This window comes from Chelmon rostratus, chromosome 11, assembly GCF_017976325.1.
Source record: "Chelmon rostratus isolate fCheRos1 chromosome 11, fCheRos1.pri, whole genome shotgun sequence".
NCBI lineage: Eukaryota > Metazoa > Chordata > Actinopteri > Chaetodontiformes > Chaetodontidae > Chelmon > Chelmon rostratus.
Window position 1 is genome coordinate 17838123 of NC_055668.1, and position 19290 is coordinate 17857412.

The 19290-nt window shown below is 44.5% G+C and overlaps 2 protein-coding genes across 2 annotated transcripts in view; one reads left to right on the forward strand and one right to left on the reverse strand.

Annotated features, from left to right (window-relative positions):
- The window catches only part of LOC121613937 (protein FAM13A-like), a 20208-nt gene extending 18838 nt beyond the window's left edge, over nucleotides 1-1370 (forward strand). Inside the window, exon 21 of the mRNA XM_041947662.1 lies at nucleotides 397-1370. Within this exon, the coding sequence (XP_041803596.1) occupies nucleotides 397-523 (127 nt within the window). The 3' untranslated portion in view covers nucleotides 524-1370. The remainder of the gene's footprint in view (nucleotides 1-396) is intronic.
- LOC121613938 (phytanoyl-CoA hydroxylase-interacting protein-like) lies at nucleotides 4-18513 on the reverse strand. The gene is made up of 5 exons (XM_041947663.1): nucleotides 17579-18513; nucleotides 8371-8567; nucleotides 6710-6884; nucleotides 4817-4934; nucleotides 4-2854 (listed from the first exon to the last, which is right to left on the reverse strand). The coding sequence occupies exons 1-5, from the start codon at nucleotides 17682-17684 to the stop codon at nucleotides 2311-2313; spliced, it is 1140 nt and encodes a 379-aa protein (XP_041803597.1). The 5' UTR covers nucleotides 17685-18513; the 3' UTR covers nucleotides 4-2310.
- Nucleotides 18514-19290: the final 777 nt, after the last annotated feature.

Below are 19290 nucleotides of genomic sequence, written 5' to 3' on the forward strand. Positions count from 1 at the left end.
TTGAGTTTTATTTTGTCTTTTAATAAACTTGGAACATTTTGGTTTTCAACAATGCCTTGTGAAAAACAAAGAAAAAACACCCACAAAAGAAATTCCATCGTAATGGTACGACAGTGTAATGCACACTCACTTAACGTTAATACAGCACAGAGAGCTCAGGAAAGAGACGAAGAGATAGACGTTTGCTCTGAACTGTACACATCCTTTGTACTGTACATGTTAGTCCTCCAAAGTAAATACAGTAAGTTTTTGATTACAATACACACTGTACAAAGCTATCTGAGTAAGGCAACATAGGGACTATCAACCAGTTATGGAAGCTGCTGCAGTGTTGTTTGAAACTACTTAAGTTTTGCCTTTTCTTTGCATCTTTTTTCCTCCATGTGTTGTTAACAGGGCTTGTCAGAAGGAGGACCGTGGACCAATGGCAGAGGAGTACTGCCAGTATAAGAACCTCAAAGCGAAGCTCCGTCTACTGGAGGCCCTGCTCAGTAAACAACAGGACTCAACCAAGACCAGTTGAGTGAACTCACAGTGGGACTTTATCAAACTTAACAGGACTCGACCATTTCTAAAAAATAAAGGTGTGAAGTCGGTGGGTCTGGTCTTGTTTCATGCCATGCTCATTATGTTGATGCACTTTACAAGAAGAAAACTGATGGAAATTGGTGACAATCTGAATTAAATGCTGGGCGACTGCCAAGTTTTTCCAGTCCCAGAAACACATCCCCTGTCATTCATGAAACATCTTATAATAAACCTGATGTAGCAAGTGTATTTTATGTAGCACTAATTTATGTCAAAGATGAAGAGCTGTAACAACTCAATGTTAGTTACATATTAGTCATTTTAAAGATTAACGTATGTATATTATGGCACTTTGTTACTTGCTTTTTTCCATGCCAAAATACTATTTTTGGACATGTTTGTCCATAGTTAAGGTGGAAATTGCATTTCTAAAAAGTGCTATCTTGGCAAAAAAAAACAAAAAAACAAAAGTGTAAGCTTAAATGCAATCAATGAGACAATCCTGTCGTGTTTGTGCATGTCAGTTTTTTAGTCCTACATTGTGCTATGATATGCATTAAGAATTTCATAGTTGATCTAAATTGTTCAATTTGTACATGTTCACCTTGGTAAAAATGTGAACTTGAACTGGTGAATGTTGGTGTAGTGCAAGTTATATCTGCTCTCAAATTTGTGTTTATCCCCTCATTTTGCCCATATGAAGTTAATTTCCCCTAAATGCAGTTGTTGACAATGATCAGAGCTTTTGACATTGTGCACTTCCGGTTTATATAATTTTCTATATATATATATAGATATATATATGAATGTATCAATAAAAATAAATATTTTTTCACATTTATTCTGCTAAACACAGTTTATGGTTCTACTTTCTTTCCACTGACTACATCAAAATAAGAGCGACTGTTGCAGAAAAGGTTGCTATGGTAGAGGTACTGACAGCTTTCATACTCATGCTGCACAGAACTGCATCATGCTTTTTTTAAAGGTTAACAAGTCAACAAATAGTTCACACGTGGTCATCAAAGACTTTGTGAATACACATTGTAGAGGCTTTTGCATTAGCGCCGTTCAGATTCCACAGCGGTTTCATGTCTGGTTTTTAACACCTTTGGTATAAAGAAAGATGACTCTTGATGCTGCAGCCCTAGAAAATTGTAGTACCAGTCTGTGCCACTAGTGGGAGGTAAAAAGAAGTCTGAATTTTTCTACTGTGGAATGAGAACAAAGCATTTCTAAAATGTCAAACAATCAAAGTAATTGGAAACAACAAAATGCTTATTGTCCACACAGACAGTGGACACTCGATTAACAGCATATCAATAATAACAAGGCAAAGGTCATTGATAAAATATGGGACAACTTATTAAAATAAACAACAGGAAATTGAGTAGAAGCAGCCCATGTTTGTTAGTACAGTTAAAGGGTTTGGTCAGTATGCCAGTGTTGACTTGCAGGATGGATGGATGGATCTTTGTTTTTAGTGTCCCAGGTTTCGATTGCTCAGTTTCAGGGTGCCCCTTTCAGATGAGGAGACAGCGGTGCAGGTGTCAGAGCGTGTACCTTCCTCTTCTTTTCTCACCACTCTTCTTTGGGAATGATGGTCTCTTGAGAGTACAGAACGGTGTCAGAGATATGTTGGTGTGCATGTCTGGGAGCCTACTAAATCTGCTGCTTCATGCATGTGTTGGTCTGCTTCATCAGTACATGTGGACTTCCTGTGTGTGTGTAGCGGTCAGTCACCTCTAGTCCTTCCCTCCTTCTCCTACATTCTGCCTCTCCTTAGCGTCCCACACTGATGTTGCAGGTCTTGCAGCTGGGGTCCTTCTTGGCATTTACCGTGGACAGACTCATCAGCTGGTGCCCGCTGATCTCGGCCACCGTGCCCAACGCCAGGTCTAAAGGCTCCGTGTAGATCACCTCCAGGATGACATCCTGGGCGTGGTGAAACACCAGACTGCCGTCACCCTCTTCATCCTGCTTGCAGGTGAGGAAGCGGTTGTTGGTGATGTCGAGCGCAGGAAGCCTCTGCTTACAGAAGTCGTCACCCCTGGAGCCCTTTGGCGCCAGGACCAGGATAACATAGTGGTAGGCTGTGTACATGCAGTAGAAGTCTCCAAAGTACAGATTGGTGTCGGGGTTGAAGAGCACGTCAGCCCGAGCCTCAAAGCGTTGGCGGCCATAAGGAGAGTCCTGCGGAGGCTTGCCAGTGTTGAACTCTGTGTTGCAGCTGAAGAAAATGCCCTCCAGTTTGCCACTGATGGGTGAGCCGTGGCTGCCGCTGTTGTCTTTCACTGACGGCAGCATTCGGTTCTCCTGCACCTCCCTGGAGTTTGGAAAAGAGCAGCAAGCATGTTATTAGTTTCACTTTAGGCCTAATGAGTAACAAATCTGTACATTGCTTTGATCAAAACAAGTTTTCTTTTTCTCATCAACAGCGTTCCAGACAGTCGGACACATGGGAGAAAGCTGATTAAATGTGTAAGATGCTGCCCGCGTCTCGTAACACAATAAACAGAGTGAACTCTCAGAATGGAATACATATCCAGTGTCTGTAATGCCATTAGGCTGGTCGAGCTTGTCTCACAGAAACCTAGTGAGAGAAAACAATTAAAAGGAAACAATATTTATTTATTGTTGTGACAAATAGCTAGAAAACAAAAGAAGCTCTCAGAAAACAAATTAACATGGAACATTCAAAGCGACGGATGCTTCTGAGTGCTGCATATCTTCCCCACAGAGTAAATCTGAGCTCCGGAGCTCCAATTATGGACTGTAATTATACTGCTATCACTCCAGAGGTTGTCATTATATCCGTAATTGATGCTTTGTTGTGGGCATTATAGAATTATTCACTACAGCCCAGGTCACGGGAGCAGAGAACTAATAGTAATGTCAGTACATTTACTCCCCACATGATGGCGCAGTTTAACAGAAGCACTCTCTGCACACTGTAACAGATGCAACTCAGCAAAAGGGAGAAGTCTATTTGGATGACGTCATGCTGCCCAGCTCCAACAAAGAGTGCTCACAAGCTGTGGCTTTAGAGCAGAAACTGTGTGCTTTGTTAGGCACTGAGCGTTTCCTCCGAGGGACAGAAGGCATGAGGAGCGGAGACAACACCGTTACAGGAGGACGACGAGACAGCAAGGGGGGGAAAAAGCGCTCACATCAAACCAGAGAAAACTGCACAATGCTTCAGCAAACAACTATAGGAGGCCGCTCCAGAGCTATTCTTTCTCTTCTCCGCCTGTCACACTCTCCTCCAGCATCAAAACAGACTTGCGCAGCTTTTTCCCCGCCGCCACATCCCTTAACAACTGTCTGCTATTGTCTGGCAGAGCTACACCAGGATCCAATCCTTCGCAAAGAAGAAGAAGAAGACAGAAGAAAAAATGGCTATATTTTTTGTTGCACTCATCTGTACGTGTGCAGAGGACATTACTTCAAAAAACAGAGCATGACTCTAATCAGCAGAGCTGGGTGCTTTTTGGAGCTAATTAGCATGCTTTGTGCAGCTGCACCCTTCAGCTGAATCTCCATTTTTGCAGGTTTCTATAGAGGGGGAATACATTAGCCCAAAATAAGGTGATCATCATGCTGTTTTCAGGTGAAATGGTGCTGCTGTTGTACACAAAAATATAGCACTGAGTGGGGGTGACGGAGAGTTTGTTGTTAGAAATGTGTGTTAGGGTTAGCAGGCTAACCTCTGTGGCAGACATGTGAAAAGATTCATACATTCAATAGCCCAGACTCTCACTTTATCGAGTATTTTTGAACTCAAAATGAAAGAGAAAGAAGAGCAACGGGCAAAGAACAAGCAAAGTTTTTCACCACAAAATGAGAATCAGATCTTCCTTTTTAATTGACAAATGAAAGAAATAGTTTCCCTCTGAAACCTGGACATGTGTGGTGCGCTTATTGGCTCCAGTTCTATGTAATTTCAACGTCAAATGCAATAATATTCCTGTCATACCGTAAGTAGAAAATGACAGTTCTGAAAACTCAGAGTTAGATATAGATTAGACTGATGGATGTTCAGAACTGAATGAACACACTGTGATAAGAGTGGCTTCCAGTGTGACCAACGTTCTGCATCAGCAAAGCACAGTCCAGCCAGTGACATTTAAAAAAAATCAAAGAAATTAGAGAGAAAGAGTGGAGTAAAGCAACCTGACACACTGCGATCATATAAAAGTGGTCACATTAATTCAAAATTAAAGACAAGATCAAAATGAAACTGTAGATGACACACACTCCTCAGTAATAACTGGGCCGGGTTACCTACCTGGCGTGGTCAAAGTACTCTTTATTCTGGTTCCTGTAGAAGACAGAGAAACGCAGCATCCGGCCAGCGATGACCTCTGCCTTTTCCAGCAGCTGGTTTAGATGAACTGTGGAATAATCTGGAAAACAGACACAACATTTGTTATTGAAGAAACTAATATTGGAAACCAATGTACAAATGTCGTTAAAACTCAGGAGACCATGTGCACTGGATAGGCTGGAATATGTGCTGCGTATGTGCTCTCATCCTTAACGTCTTCATCTTCATAGCTTGCAATGACTCAGCATTTCAGCAAAACACATTTTCAGTAAGTCCTGTGCTGCAGTCTGCTTTCACTCACCGCCGCGCGAGCAAGTCTGCCAAATGGGTGTCGATTTTACCCAAAGCAAATAATGAGATGATCATAACGATCAAGGCTCTTTCCTCCATTCCAGTTTTCCGACAAGCGCTTACACTCACAGACAAGGATGATTTGCAGAAAATTCCCTGCGCTTTCATGCAAAGATAAAGAACCTTGAAGAAAAACGAACGAAGACATTGCGGCTGTTTTGATAGATTATTAATGTTGAGCAAATTTCAAGCAAAGGCTGCCCGTAAGGTGTGAAAAATGCATTCAGCAATGCAGCTGTCAAAACATATGATTTTTTTTTAGAATTTAAGCATATAATTCATAAGACGGCTTGTGCTGTTGACAGTGAGACACAATGGAATAAATAGCAGTTAAACATTTCATCTGAGAGGTGAGGACTTTGCAGGCGTAGAGGGTCTTGGCAGCGGCATCTTTTGCCCACTTGGGCTGTAGGGGATCAATGATATTAAGCTTTCTCCTACATCAGTCTCTCTTACTATGCTGTCATCACACACACTCCACCCCTGCCTGTTCTCCCTCGTCCCATCTCCATCTCACAGCTGCCCCACCCTCTCTGACTTCAGATTTTTTAGACCAGCTAGCAGGATGGGAGGATCCCACGAGGCTCACATCTGGGGTTTTGAGTGAAATGTCTCAACAACTATTGGAAAGATTGCCCTGAAATTTGGCACACTGATTCAGGTTAGATTTATTGATCCGTCATCTGGCGCCATCACCTGGTCAATATTTAAATTTGTCCAATACTTAAACTATATCTATCATGAATATTGTAAAAAAAACCCCAAAACATTGCCATTAGCTTCAGCTGCATTTGTGTGTGTTTCGTGCTAATTTACAAATGCTAGCATGCTAACATGACAAACTAAGATGATGAGCATGGGAAACGTAATACCTGCATAACATTAGCATGTTAGCATTGTCATTGTGAGCCAGTTATTATGCTGACATTAGCATGTAGCCTGTACAGCCTCACAGAGCTGCTAGCGCGGCTGTAGATGAGGACCGTGCAATAGCGGAGGGTGACACCAACCATCACATTTAAGCACTCGTCTTCATCAGTTTCTCCCCGCCTTCACCCCACAGACTCCTTCCCTGCCTGTTCTCAACTGCTGCTCCTCATCCCTCTCTCAACTACCCCTCCTGATATATTCTGCCCTCCAGTCTCCACCCCATCATCTCCTCCCCTCCCCCACTCTAAGCCTCTAGCCGGCGATGTTGAACTTGTTGACCTCTGCATCGGAAGATATGCAGCCAGCTCCCCTGCTTCCTCTAATCCTTCTTTTCCCCTCCATCCCCTCCTCCATCCATCTTTCCCTGCACTCAGTGTAAATTAGCCTCCCTCTACTGTTCCCCCTCATGTTGTGCTCCATCCTTGACTTCACCGTATTCTTCTCTCTTAACGGCCTACGCTATTGTCCAGCAGCTCAGCTGGTCAAGCAGAGGCGAAGATCAAAGGCAGCGCTGACGTCACGCACTATGAAAATGTACGAAGTCATGGCACCGTTGAGCTGCCTATTACTCACCAGCGGTGCAGAACTCGATGATCTCGCTCCACTCGGAGATGGCGTAGTCCCCGTCGGTCTGTTTTGATGCGGTCTGGACGGCCACGGTGTACTCTGTGCGTGGGCTCAGGAACCAGTGGCCCCGAACCGTCATGGGCAGGGGCACTGCCTTGGCCACCAGCTTGGTAGGAACATCCTGGACGGAGGGAGGGAGTGCAGGAGGGACGGAAAAAAAGGAGGTGAATGATGACAGGAAGGAATGAGTCAGAAAGAGACACTCCAGTTATGGCTTTCTTTGAGCCACATTGTAGCCTCACACATGCACGCATTTCTCATGAGCCGCCAACTGCAGTTTATACTTGTGGCCGCCCTTTTGTTTATGTATGTACACTATTTGTACACCATTCACTCACCCCCCCTCACGTCTCAGTGGGCCTTAGCAGCTCATTGATTGGACCAGGAGCCCCTGCCTAGCAACAGAGTCTGCCCATTAATCCACTAACACTGTTGCTGCACACCAAAATCTAAATAGGAGTATGAAAGAGGAGAACCACTCAGCTACACAGCACCCAGGAAGTGACCGCAGGAGGAAAGGAAGGAGGCTGATGAAACAAGTCTGTAAGATAACTAAAGCAGATCCCTGATTGATCCGCTGGAGGAGCTGCTGGTGCAATTACTTTGAGGCAGAGAGCCGCATGAGAGATGTTAGTCTATTAGAGCTCGGAGCAACGGCTGGCTGTGGAGTCTTTGAACAAAACCACCTCGAAACGGGTCTTTTTGCCTCAGGCACGACATGAAGGTTATCTTGAGGTAAAACGTGGCGTTCCTCTGTTACATGCTTCAGCCTCAAATCAGTCGCTTTAGCTTTCAAACATAAACTATAAACATCCCTCCAGATTTTTATAGCATCCCAAAATGTATCACTAATATGATGTTAATGGCCATGACTCTAACCTCCTCACCCCTAACCCTAACCTCCAGTCACAGTCAGTCCACTCAGCAGCACACAACAACATGATGCTGTCTTAGTAAAGCACAGGTACCAGAGATGGAGAACTATAGATTGAACACTGAGGAGACCTTATGCGCTTAAAATTTCCTAAAAAGTGCATTACTTAACACTTTGTTTACTGTAGCTCGGCTGGGCACGCTGTCTCTTCCTCTGGGAACAATGGGCAGAGGGACTTCAAAGTTGTCTGATTACTTTTGATATTAGATTCCGTGCTGACTTTATTTTCAGAGTTTTGGAAACTCTTTGCCTGATGGTGTTGTTTGTATTTATTTTGTAATGACTTGTTGGCCTCTTGGTTTGGTACAAGCTGAAAAATAGATTTTAATCTCGAGCAGACTTTTTGCTGGTTAAATAAAGGAACGGATTTATCTTCATTAACACTGGCACGTTGCCTCGTTTGTGCTTTCAAGGCTCATTTTGATTTTTTTCAATTTTCTCACACAATGGAAAACAACAAACACTTGGAATAAATATTAAGCACATGTGAAACTTCGTGGCTGGTGGGAAGAAACTTTTTTTTAAATCAGTTCCATGTCCTGACATCCTTCATGCTTTGAGGTCAGAGGTCACTGAATCTGTGCTCCCAGACTTCATTCTCCTACACATTTCTTTCTTATTTATGAAATGCAGCAAATTTCATTCAGCGCGCCTGCGCTGATTCAAGCGTTACCTTGTGTTTGAACTTGTTGGAGTTTTTGTTCTCCTTCTTGTTCAGGTCGATGAAGTAGTGTGTGATGCGCTCCTTGCTGCGAGCCTCCATGTCCCAGCAGATCTTGAAGGAGTCGCAGGTGATGTTGCTGATCTTGATGTTCTGAGGAACGGGGAGCTCCTCCATCTCGGAGATGCTGCCGTCCTGGGATTTACTTCCTGGGTGGGTGAAAAACAGCGAGAAATGATGAAATGAGACAATGAAAGACAATTAAAATAACCATAGCAATATACCACAACAATATACCAATTCACAGTGGGAGTTCTGTGGGGACACATACATCATGTTCTGGCCAATAAAGCTTATTTAAATTCAATACGATATCAGACGTCTTTGCTCATATTAATTTGAGCATTGTGAGACATTGATCAGTGATTGACAGGGGCACATTTTTGTTATCTGAGAAACCATGTTAAACCTGTGTCAGTACACCTTTAAATCCTGCCCAGCTTTAATTCAGACCAAAGAATTATATTTTTCTTTTCTTTTTCTTACTGACAAAAACCTTCCATACTGCTGCAGAGTCTCAGTAATTACTCCACAGGCAGCACTAACAGCAGTATATCCACCATGTCACACACACACACACACACACACACACACACACACACAGTAAGAAATACCTGTGTTGCCGACCATATATGTTGCCATGGAAACACATCAGCCCCTCAGTACACACACACACACACACACAAATCTGCTTTCCAGAACATACGTGGCATTAAATATTTCAAACGCTGCCGACTGAATCTCCGCTCTCCTCAGCAGAGATGGATCCATTTATGATACGGCCTCACACTTCAGGAAACACACGTGACCCCTCAACGATAAGATTGAAAATGCTTCAGCCAGTCGTTTCAGCTTCTGTTGTCATTCCTTGTGTATTTGGCTGTTGCAATGTCGTCTTCCATCGAATAGGTTGGTGAATTTTACAATTCATGCACTAGTCAGGTCCCTGTTAGTAGCACAATGTGCAGCAGAGGCGTACGACCCAAAGTGCACACTGAGGCCAGTGCAAATGCATCTGAACACGGGTGAATGAGAGCTTTGTAGAATTAGGATGAATATAGACTTTGCGTCACGCTCGGAGACGCCCACTTGGCATGGCAACAATGTGTTTTCTGTGCGCGCTCCGGGGCCCAAACACGAGAGTGAGTAAAACACAAGAATGCAGAATTTGGGAGTAATGCACAACACGACCGGACTCTATAGAGAGTAAACAATGGCGGAAGCAGCGGAGCATGGAACATCCATCTCCGCTCATCAGCTGAGAGAGGGCGACATGAAAGAGCAATCCCATAATTGAGTTGTGTGGACTCTCCTGTCTCGCCTCCAGACAACTCTCTGACAGTGGAGCATCTGTAGATTTAGGAAATAGCCAAACAGAAGGTAATTCCTGCACTCACTGTGTATCTTCCCTTAAAAGCATCTGAGCGACTGGCCCGTTTATAAAAGCATGACTCACTGGAACAGAATTACCAAAAATAATCATCTTTAACCTAAAAAGAAAGACTGTTGTTACATGTTTGGACCACACTGCTGTTCATATTGAATGACACTAAGTATGTCTTGTGCACTTGTGAATTAAGTGAGAAAAGATGACTTTGCAGTGATGGACAGTCAAATCTTGTCCTGTCACACACCAAAAACAAGGCAAAAATGCGTAAAATTGTACACAGCAGTGTACAGTCACCATCAGGCTAACAGCACTACGCCTTGCTCTCTTCTTTGACTTGTGAAAACATCTCGTCCACATTTAAAGCCCATCTCATTACACTTGAACCCCATTGAGCTGATAAGTTTGGCTCAGACTGGGAGAGTCAACATGACGGAGCATTCTGTCAGAAAATGCTCCATCAAGTCAGCACGGACCAGACAGTGAAGTCAGCACTGTAACGTCCCACCTGGGACTTACTGTTGTTGACCTTTGACAAAAACAAGAAAAAGACCAGGCCTGTTGACATTCACTGACATCTGTGTGCAGGGAAAGATGAAATATGCCCAAAGGAAGTGAAACACCGCCAAAGGTTTCCTTCACAAGTTTCCAAAATGCAAAAAAGTGAAGAGTTTTTATAAAAATCCTTAGTAACACAGGCTTTAAAGAGCAAATGTCGACATTATTTCATATTTTTTTTGGATTGCCGTAACTACCATGCGTCCTTTGAATCTATTCATGTTCGGGAATCAGACAGCTATTTCGAGCCAAGTCCTAAAAATAATGATGGTAATAATAAAACATAAGCTTTCAGGTTTTTCTTTCTATCCCAGATCCTCACTACCGCAGGTCACCATCAGCATACGACTGTAAACACTAGCGTTGAAAAACCTGCTAACTCAGTTGCTGTGTTGTGCCTCGAAGCAGAACAAACTCCTTGTTCTCTCCTCCTTAAAATGTTAATGTCAACACTGATGTTTTCCTTAAAAACTTGGAAAGGAGCCCCCATCCTTACAGCTCCCTTTGACTCCAAAACGCCTCCTGTTTACTCTAATGCTTTCCTAATTAACCTGCAAATGAGGACACTACACAGACAAAGTAAAGCTTTTCAGATATCGCCTACGTTACACTCTTGAGGCTACGCAGCCGAGCTGAAAGTGATGCTTACGGGGGAAAACCAGCTCTGAAGGCTGCAGTTTGCTGGGCGAAAATCACAGAAAATGCTCCTGAGACAGACAGAAATGTTTTGCGAAACATGCAGAACAGTCATGAACAAACTTCAGATCGGTTAAAGAATTAAATGAAGCTATCAGTATGCAAATTAATGAGTTAAATTAATAAATAGAATTGACTACATGTTTCTGGCTCTACTGTGTACTCGGTAGCCTTGCCTGCAGGTAAATATGCTGGCTCTGTTGAGAGACAGGGCTAAGCTGTGCTCTGACTCCTCCGGGACTCTGGGAGCACAGGAAGAACGATGGAGGAGTGAAAGCCAAGCAGGATGAAGGTCAGGCGGTAAGGGAGCGAGTAAAACACTTTTACAATCTCACGCGGGAGGCCTACAAACTCTGTTCTGACTGAGATTTATGTGCTTGCATTGAGCCTTGCCCCTACTTCATGCTTGCACCTGGGTTGCTACTGTAGCTAATATTCATTTTGTTGAGTCATATTTGCTTGTCATCAGATTTACTGCACTGTGCGTAATGCTCTGCAGGGGGCGGAGGGTGGGGGATCTTTGCCTCATCATAATCAAGCAGAATGAGAGTTGCTTTTTTGAGCCCTTGCTCAGGAGCACACATTACTCATGCTGTGCACACGTGTACAGTACAGGGGGTCAAAACGACATACGCTGAGCACTGCATATGCTTGAGCAAAGCAACACAATGCAGGACACAGAAGATGGAAAGACACTCCAGTGAATCTACTACACCCGATTAAATGGACCTTATTGGGTATTGCCCTTTTACTCTGTGTGCAGTCAAATGCCACAGTGTGGAATAGCAATAGATGCAGAAGGATCAATAAAAATCTTTTTAACATGCCTCCTAAGAGGCATCCTAATGGCTCTCTGTGGCAGGATTTGTTCCAGTCACACCTGGCCTGATAAATCACTTGTTAGCATGCTTTACCAATAAGAGGAAAGTTATTTGATTTCCACTCAGGCCATCTGCATAACAGAGATCTATTCCCTCGGCGGTGGTTGGCGATAAAAGCGTCCACCGTGTGAGACCACGGGGCTCCATTTGAAGGTTCACGCTTCTCGATTTCAAAACTTTCAGTCAAGGTTACTGCTGAGAAATCAATTTCTCAAGTACTGTTGGCAGGTGTGTTAGAGTGAAAAAAAAAAAGATCTGGCAGATGATAGTAGCGCTGATTGTCTCTGACTGCACAAGTGGGCACTCAGTTCAGACAGACGAACCTCCTACTGTTTAAGTTGCTATGCTCAGTCTAAAACTGAACTGTAGACACGAGCTGTGCACCAGACAGACGAGGCGTCTCTGCTCTCAGGTCTTTGAAAATCATGCCTTTTGTTCCTCTCAGTGCACCGAGCATAAACAACGCCCTGTTCATCCGGGATCCACAGTCTCTGCTCCACCTTTTACACATCAGTAAGACCCTGAACAGCAAACAAAGACCAAGTACAGACACTTAGTAGCACAACCTTGAGTGACCTCAAATGAATTAAACATAGAGGACCTTTAGGGAGGACAGATCAGTTTTTTTTAACTTGGCCAAAACCAGAATGAGTCATCGTTTCTCATTTGCATGATTTGACAACAGGCTGCTGTGAACTCCTTCAGCTGGGGTTTTTTTAGTCTGAGTCTTGAATTTCTTTATAGAAAGTTTTTTATTTAGGGTAGAGCTGGTATGAAAGAAACACGGGATGAAAGTAACATGGCGATTTTCTTAGATCCCAAAGAAGTATGACATGTCTAACATACATCATGTGACACCGAGCAGAACCAGGAAAAATCGTGTGGATCTGTCAAACTTTTGCAAGAGTTGGGACGCGGTAAGCAAATTCAATCTGCACGGGCTGCTGTGGTAATGACGTAGGCGTTCCAGTAAGGAAGCGTGAGACATGGAGATTCATCATCTTTCCTCCCAAACAATTGTGCCGTCAAGTTGCGGTGCAGACAATTTATTTCAGCGTCTGTCCACGGATTGTTGTTCTCTGTGTTGTCCGTCATACCGCTCTGCTAGTCGCTTCATGGATTCTGCTCGGCCACTCCGATGCTCTTCCATCACTCTGGAGTTGACGTTGTTGTTGTGTTACATTGTGAATGACAAATAAGAAACTTCGAAACCCAATTTGTGCATCCAGAGTGTCCAGACTGAAACACATCTGTAGAAATATGATTGGAATCACATTTCAAGCCACCTCCAAATGTGACTTGGCTCTGATTTGCAAAGAAGTGCATGTCATGTGTTTTTTTTTTTTAAATCAATCTGGATACAACCTGGATATGCAGCATATTGCACCAGCAGAACAGAGCTTCTCATGTGGCTTCTCGCTTTGAAAATAACTACATGCCAAACTCCATTCAAAAATTGTGATGTTTAATAACTGTCTAGTGTATCTGCAAAGCTGAAGAGTAGGCCTCCCAAAAACAAGAATAAAGGCCTTATTGACTCTTGGTTGTATATAGCTCTGTATTTAACTACACAATCCACTGTACAGCTTGGGTTCAGTTTAGTTCTGGTTCAGTCTCATCTGTTCATGTGGTGGTTATACTTAACAAGAAACTGAAAATTGAAATTGAAAATAAATAATTTAATTTGAATAGGCAAGTTTTTTATGAAAATAAATGATATAGTGTTTGAAATCACATATTATTGAGGGTATTGTCATTTTTGATAAAAACGAGAATGATATGAACAATAACTTTTGATCCACCCGTGTGCTACTTCTGTCGCAACTGACAAGTCAAGTAACAATGCCCAACTACCGATCAAATCAAATCAAATCAAAGTTGTTCCACATTTTAAAAAAATTGTGCCTGATCCTGATGGAACGGACGAGTTGTTGATCACAGTGAAGTCAGTTTCTGTGAGTAATGTTTTATTTCAAAATGAGGTCTATGCGAAAAGTGTTTCGTAGCAGCGACCTGCGGCCAGATGCTGAAAAAACATGCAACAGGATAACAAGCATGAAGGAGATTTTCAGGGTTAGATTGCACTCAGTCTCAATGAATGTCCTGAACTGGAGTCAATAGCAACTGAATATTTTATGCAGCCGATAAGTGCCTGCATAATGTGCACCTGTAACTCTCGCCAGCACAGTCATGGCACGCAACTGCTCACATTGAACATCAGCCAAACTAAAATGCCAGCTTACTCAGACGATGCTGTATGTCGTAAGGGCGGCTTGCTAATGTACCATGTTGAAACATAAACTCTACACAAGCCCACTTATTATCGCAAGAGAGCACAGCCACGCTAGCAGAACTGAGAGACCGTACTTGGCCACAGTGGTGCTTTGAGCTAAATGCTAACATCAGCATGCTAAGATGCTCACAAGACAATATTATGTTTAGCAGATAGTGTTTAGCATGCTCACCGTCTGTGTTTAGCATGTTAGTACACTGACATTTGCTAACTAGCAGTAAACGCAGGACGCCTAAGGCTCAGGGTGATGTCATAACATTTGACCTGATGATAGCGCTAGATGAAAAAGGGGGGGATGGGTGGGATACTTGTGCCAATTTCAACTGTAGTCGAGGCAGTAGACTACATCTTCTGGAAGCCGCCATTATCTACGCCAAATTTCATGGCAGTCCATCCAATAGTTGTTGAGATATTTCAGTCTGGACCAAAGCGGTGGACAGACTGACAGACCATCATTGCCATCCATAGAGCCACAATACTGGAGTGAACACGCAACACATTTTGGACAGTGAGACAAAAAACATTTCTCCCACTGTCTGTTTCATCTTGCAGATCTTCTCAGGGTGTTGCTCCGGCTCCACTGTGGTTTCGAGGGGATTGAGAAGTGAGCCTTTTGTTCAAGTGTTGCAGCACTGCGTTCGAGGAAACAATGCTGTTGTCGACGAGTAATTGGCAGACTCGACACTGAGGGAGCTTTACTTCAACTTGACACAGTTACTGGTGATGTGAAAACACCTTTGGCAGATGATTTCACATCTATCTGCTGGTCTGTCTGCCCGTCTGACTGCCATGGACACACACACACACACACACACACACACACACACACACACACACACTGGCAGACGGAGCGTGTCACAGTTTGAGCAGCAATATTTCAGGCGGGGAGATTTCAGACAGTGCAGATACAGCACTTGGATGCATAAATGGCAGCCATCCATCATGGCAACTTAATTATGTCAGCAGCCATGGAACAAAGGCCTCGCAAGACATGTAGTGTGTATTTCATTACGCCCTGTAAGCATGCATTTATTGTGAATATAGGATCAAAATGGTGCTCTCTGCATCCCCAGACCCCTTCACACCAGTTGCAAAGACTTCTTTATCACAATACAGTTCTGTAATATTCCCACTGCTCATCACCCTCAGCAGGAACATCCCCTACATCCCCCACTCATTCATGTCACAGCCCCATCACTGAACTGAACCATTAAGGCTGCAACACCCTCTAACGCAGGGGACACACAGGAACAACTTGTATCCCACTCCTTCTTTTGTGCATTGAAATGCTCAAACAGTCCTGGGGTTGTGTGTGAGAGCTCTTTCCCACAGACAGCAGGCCTACTGAAGCTGCATGCATTTCCATTTGCTGGGTCAGCATAGGCACATAAGCCTCTCATGCTGGCAATTAAATATTAATGGATTTGGGAGATAAATTTAGAATGCTACGTGGAACTGAAATGAATACAGTCCTTGGAAAAAAAAAAAAAAAGTATGTATTGACCAGAAAATGAAACAGCCAATTTCCAAGAAAGCTAAAAGAGGGCTCTGCAGTCTTCTACATAGGGTGTGGCAGGGAAAGTATAAGCTAGACAGTATTTCTGGAGGTCATTTTAAGTGACAAACTGCTAGATCAAAATCCAGGAGGTGGTCAAAATAACAGGAACACTAATATAATCAAATCAACACTACAAATCATCCTCGAATGGTCGACAAATCTCATCCCCCATCATGAAGCTCCGGCACGTTGTCCGCACTAATGAGTTATTTTCATGCACTGTGCAGTGACAACACTCAAACATGTTTCAAGTAAACCACCGACAGTATATGAATTATCTGAACCAACACTTCTAGGAACTACTCAGCTGTATGAAAGCCCCAATTGTTGTGCACAGAAGGTAGACACTGTAGCTGTGTTGCTCCATAAACAGAGAGTATGTGGGTGTCTCAAGGACACAGAGACACTATTTACACTGGGTAATCTACTTGATAAATAGGAAAGTGGCTCTCTAGCTGGAAAGACCAGGATTATATATTTAAAAAAAAAAGCTTCCCAATAAACCTGCAGCACGGGAAGCACAAAGCTGGCACAGAGTCCATTAGAGAAGCCCAACCCAAGCCTATATACCATTATTAAAATTACAGCTTCAGAATCAGGCCAGCAAAGCACTAAGAGGATATAAACTATGTCCTGCTGTATTACATTATGAGGAGAAGCCCTGGCAGATAACAAAATGAGGCAGTGTGCTACAATGGCTGCACTGTGATCAGATGCTGGGGGTCGTTTGGAGGCTCAATAAAGACACACCATTGACTCCAATAGTGCACATAACTGGCCAATCCACATAGAGATCAGGAAATTTGGTATAGCTGAAAAAAAAAACCCAATTAAATCCATTCACCTATGAAAATGTGTGAACTAATTTCACTGCCATGGATGTGAATTAATGGACGGCCCTGATTAAAAAGGGGTCTCTGTGACCTGGACTCAGATGTGGAATCGATTGTGTGTAATTGCACTGATGGGTGTGTAGGGCTGCACCGCCTGTGCACACACGTGGGTGCAGCCATGTTTGAGCCTCTCATTCTCTCCTGATGATGACTTGCTTTTTTTTCTCCCCACCATTAAATTCGCATCAGGATGAAGCCTGTCGGTGTGCAAACTGCTTGTCCGCGTTGACATAAATCTATTTTACGGATGATTTCTAATCTGTGATCAGATGTAGGTCTGAGTTTCTTTGTTTGATGGCAAATAATCAGAAAACTTTTGAAGTCAGCTGCATGACTTGATGATTTTAAACGCGGGGGAGAGGTTTTCTTCAATTGAGGATGGGATGTAAGCTTAAAAACAGAGTTATTTGTAATTCTAATTCTGCTCTTGTGCAAATAAACTGATGAAGGCAGCCCCCAGGGAAATACAGAAGAGGCGGCGGTTATAGGCGGGGTGGCTCCGGGCTCTGTCCATGTCTGTGGTGCTGAAATAAAGCCACTCATCACTTTACATTGTTTCCTCGCCTGTGCATGTGCTCGGTTTGCAGGAATGTGCATTTCTTTTGAGCAGAGACCCCTCTCTTATGAATGAACAAACCCGCCACCGTAGACACTCAGCCATTCCACACACGCACAAGCGCACCATCCATCCAACCTAGGAACCGGCGGAGCGAGCGGCCCCTACTCCCTTCATACACACAATACGGGTACAACATGCAGCTAAAACCAGAGACAAAACAGCCTGCACGCGCTGCAGCGGCTTTGAAATTGACAATAGCGCAAAATGCGCCGATATTATGCGCAAATCTCAACTGTCTCAACATCCCAGTGAAAACCAGACAAACCTCTCCTTACCATCTCGTTCGCACAATTGTATGGCGTCCAAGCTCAGGTCCTTTATCATCCCCTCGCAGGGACTTAATGGGCTGGTGATGTTGTGCGCCAAGCCTGGGACCTCCATCTCCGCAGAAGAGTGTGGATGATGCTTCTGGTGAATTGCCGTCGCTCGTTCAAGATCGTCCGCCGGACTCGCGCGACTACAGGCTTCCGTCCACGGTCGTCAAGGAGGGAGAGAAGAAAGAGAAAGAGAAAGAGAGACCGTTTTCCAGGCAGCCAGTCAGTCCCCTGCTCGTTCCGCCGCTCTCCGCTCTCCTCTCCGTCTCCTGGGTGGTGCGGCTAGTGGCGCGTCAGCGGAATCGTCACGGGCGCGACCAGCACAAGCCGCCAGTTCGGGTTTGCAACGTGAGGCATAGCAGCTTCTGCAGGGACGCGTTTCAATGTGCGAAGCTCGCAGATATCAGAGCGCGCCTTTATCTTATTTCACGCGCTCCTCGTGCGCTGCTGTGCCTTCGGAGCCACAAGTGTGTGCGCGCGCGTGTCCCGCGCGTTATTGCGCCGCGGGACGGCCGAACATGAATAGTTCAGAGGATTAGCGCAGAGACGTTCAGCAAATTCAATGGCTTCTTATGTAACCAGATTAGGCCGGTGTTCCCCCTCCGGTTTAGGGCACCATCTAAACCGTCCACACACTCCCGTTCTTTTGCTATTTCACGTCCAGCGTCATCCCAACAAGGGTCCCTCACATGTCCTTATTTGGTGAGGTGTAGCCCTCTCTCACAGGCAGCGCAGGTGCAGGTAATGAGCCGGGGGACGACTTTGACATATTGCGCGACATAATGAATGAACAGCCTCTTCTCTTCCATCTTGCAGACGATCCTTCTTTCCCCTATAATGGCACATAATAAAATGCAGAACCCTGCGGGTGCCAGAAAACCGTCATGCTTGGCTGTGGGGTGTGTGTTTGCAATTATCTCCCCCCACACTACTACACCCTCTTTATCAGTGGCTCCCAGGAGCAGGACTGCCGAGGCAATAAAGGTCAAGCGTACGCGTAAATTGTGGCTCAACACACACACACACACACAAACACTGAAGGCTGCAGGCGCCCCTTATAACACCACCACGGAGTCATTTTCATTCTTACATCTCCTAAAGCCGTGTTGTCTCCTCTCCATCCTCCATAGGGGAGCATCAGGGAGAGGCGACGTCACTTTCTATTTGTTTTTGTCTCTCGCGGTGTTACGCAAGGCGCCCCGAGGAGAGGCGACAGAGCGTTTATCCATTCAGCGGACGACCAATTCTGCAGCTGAGTCACGCTGTTCAAGCCGGCTGAGGGGGGGAACTGCCGCACTACAGGCTGCACTGTTGAATTATGGGACGGGAGCCATCCTGACATCTGAGTGAGGCTTGCTGACAGCATCACCTGTGCAGCTGGAGGTGTTCCTCCTCTTCCTCCTTCGCGCAGAGGCAGTAAACTAGCCGGCGAGCATTTTCATGCACATTCTGAGGATTAGGTAGTGGGGTTACGGCGGCCAGGCGAATTAAAAAATCCCAGTAAGCTCATAATCACGGTGGCATTTAGATTCAGAGGGGAACATATCACAGGCACCAGGCCTCAATTTATTCCACGCACAGGTTTTTTACAGGGCCTCGCTGCATCCGGCTCAAATTTCCTGCCTCGGAAACACAACCCATTAAAAATGAAGGTCAGCTTGCTGATCACTCCC

Excerpts from the sequence above, each read along its gene's own strand:
- LOC121613938 (XM_041947663.1), bottom strand. The coding sequence starts at position 17,684 with ATGGAGGTCCCAGGCTTGGCGCACAACATCACCAGCCCATTAAGTCCC. Across the intron at positions 8,568-17,578 it reads ACAATTGTGCGAACGAGATG|GAAGTAAATCCCAGGACGGC; the intron begins GTAAGGAGAGGT and ends TCACCCACCCAG. Across the intron at positions 4,935-6,709 it reads CATCGAGTTCTGCACCGCTG|ATTATTCCACAGTTCATCTA; the intron begins GTGAGTAATAGG and ends TCTGTTTTCCAG.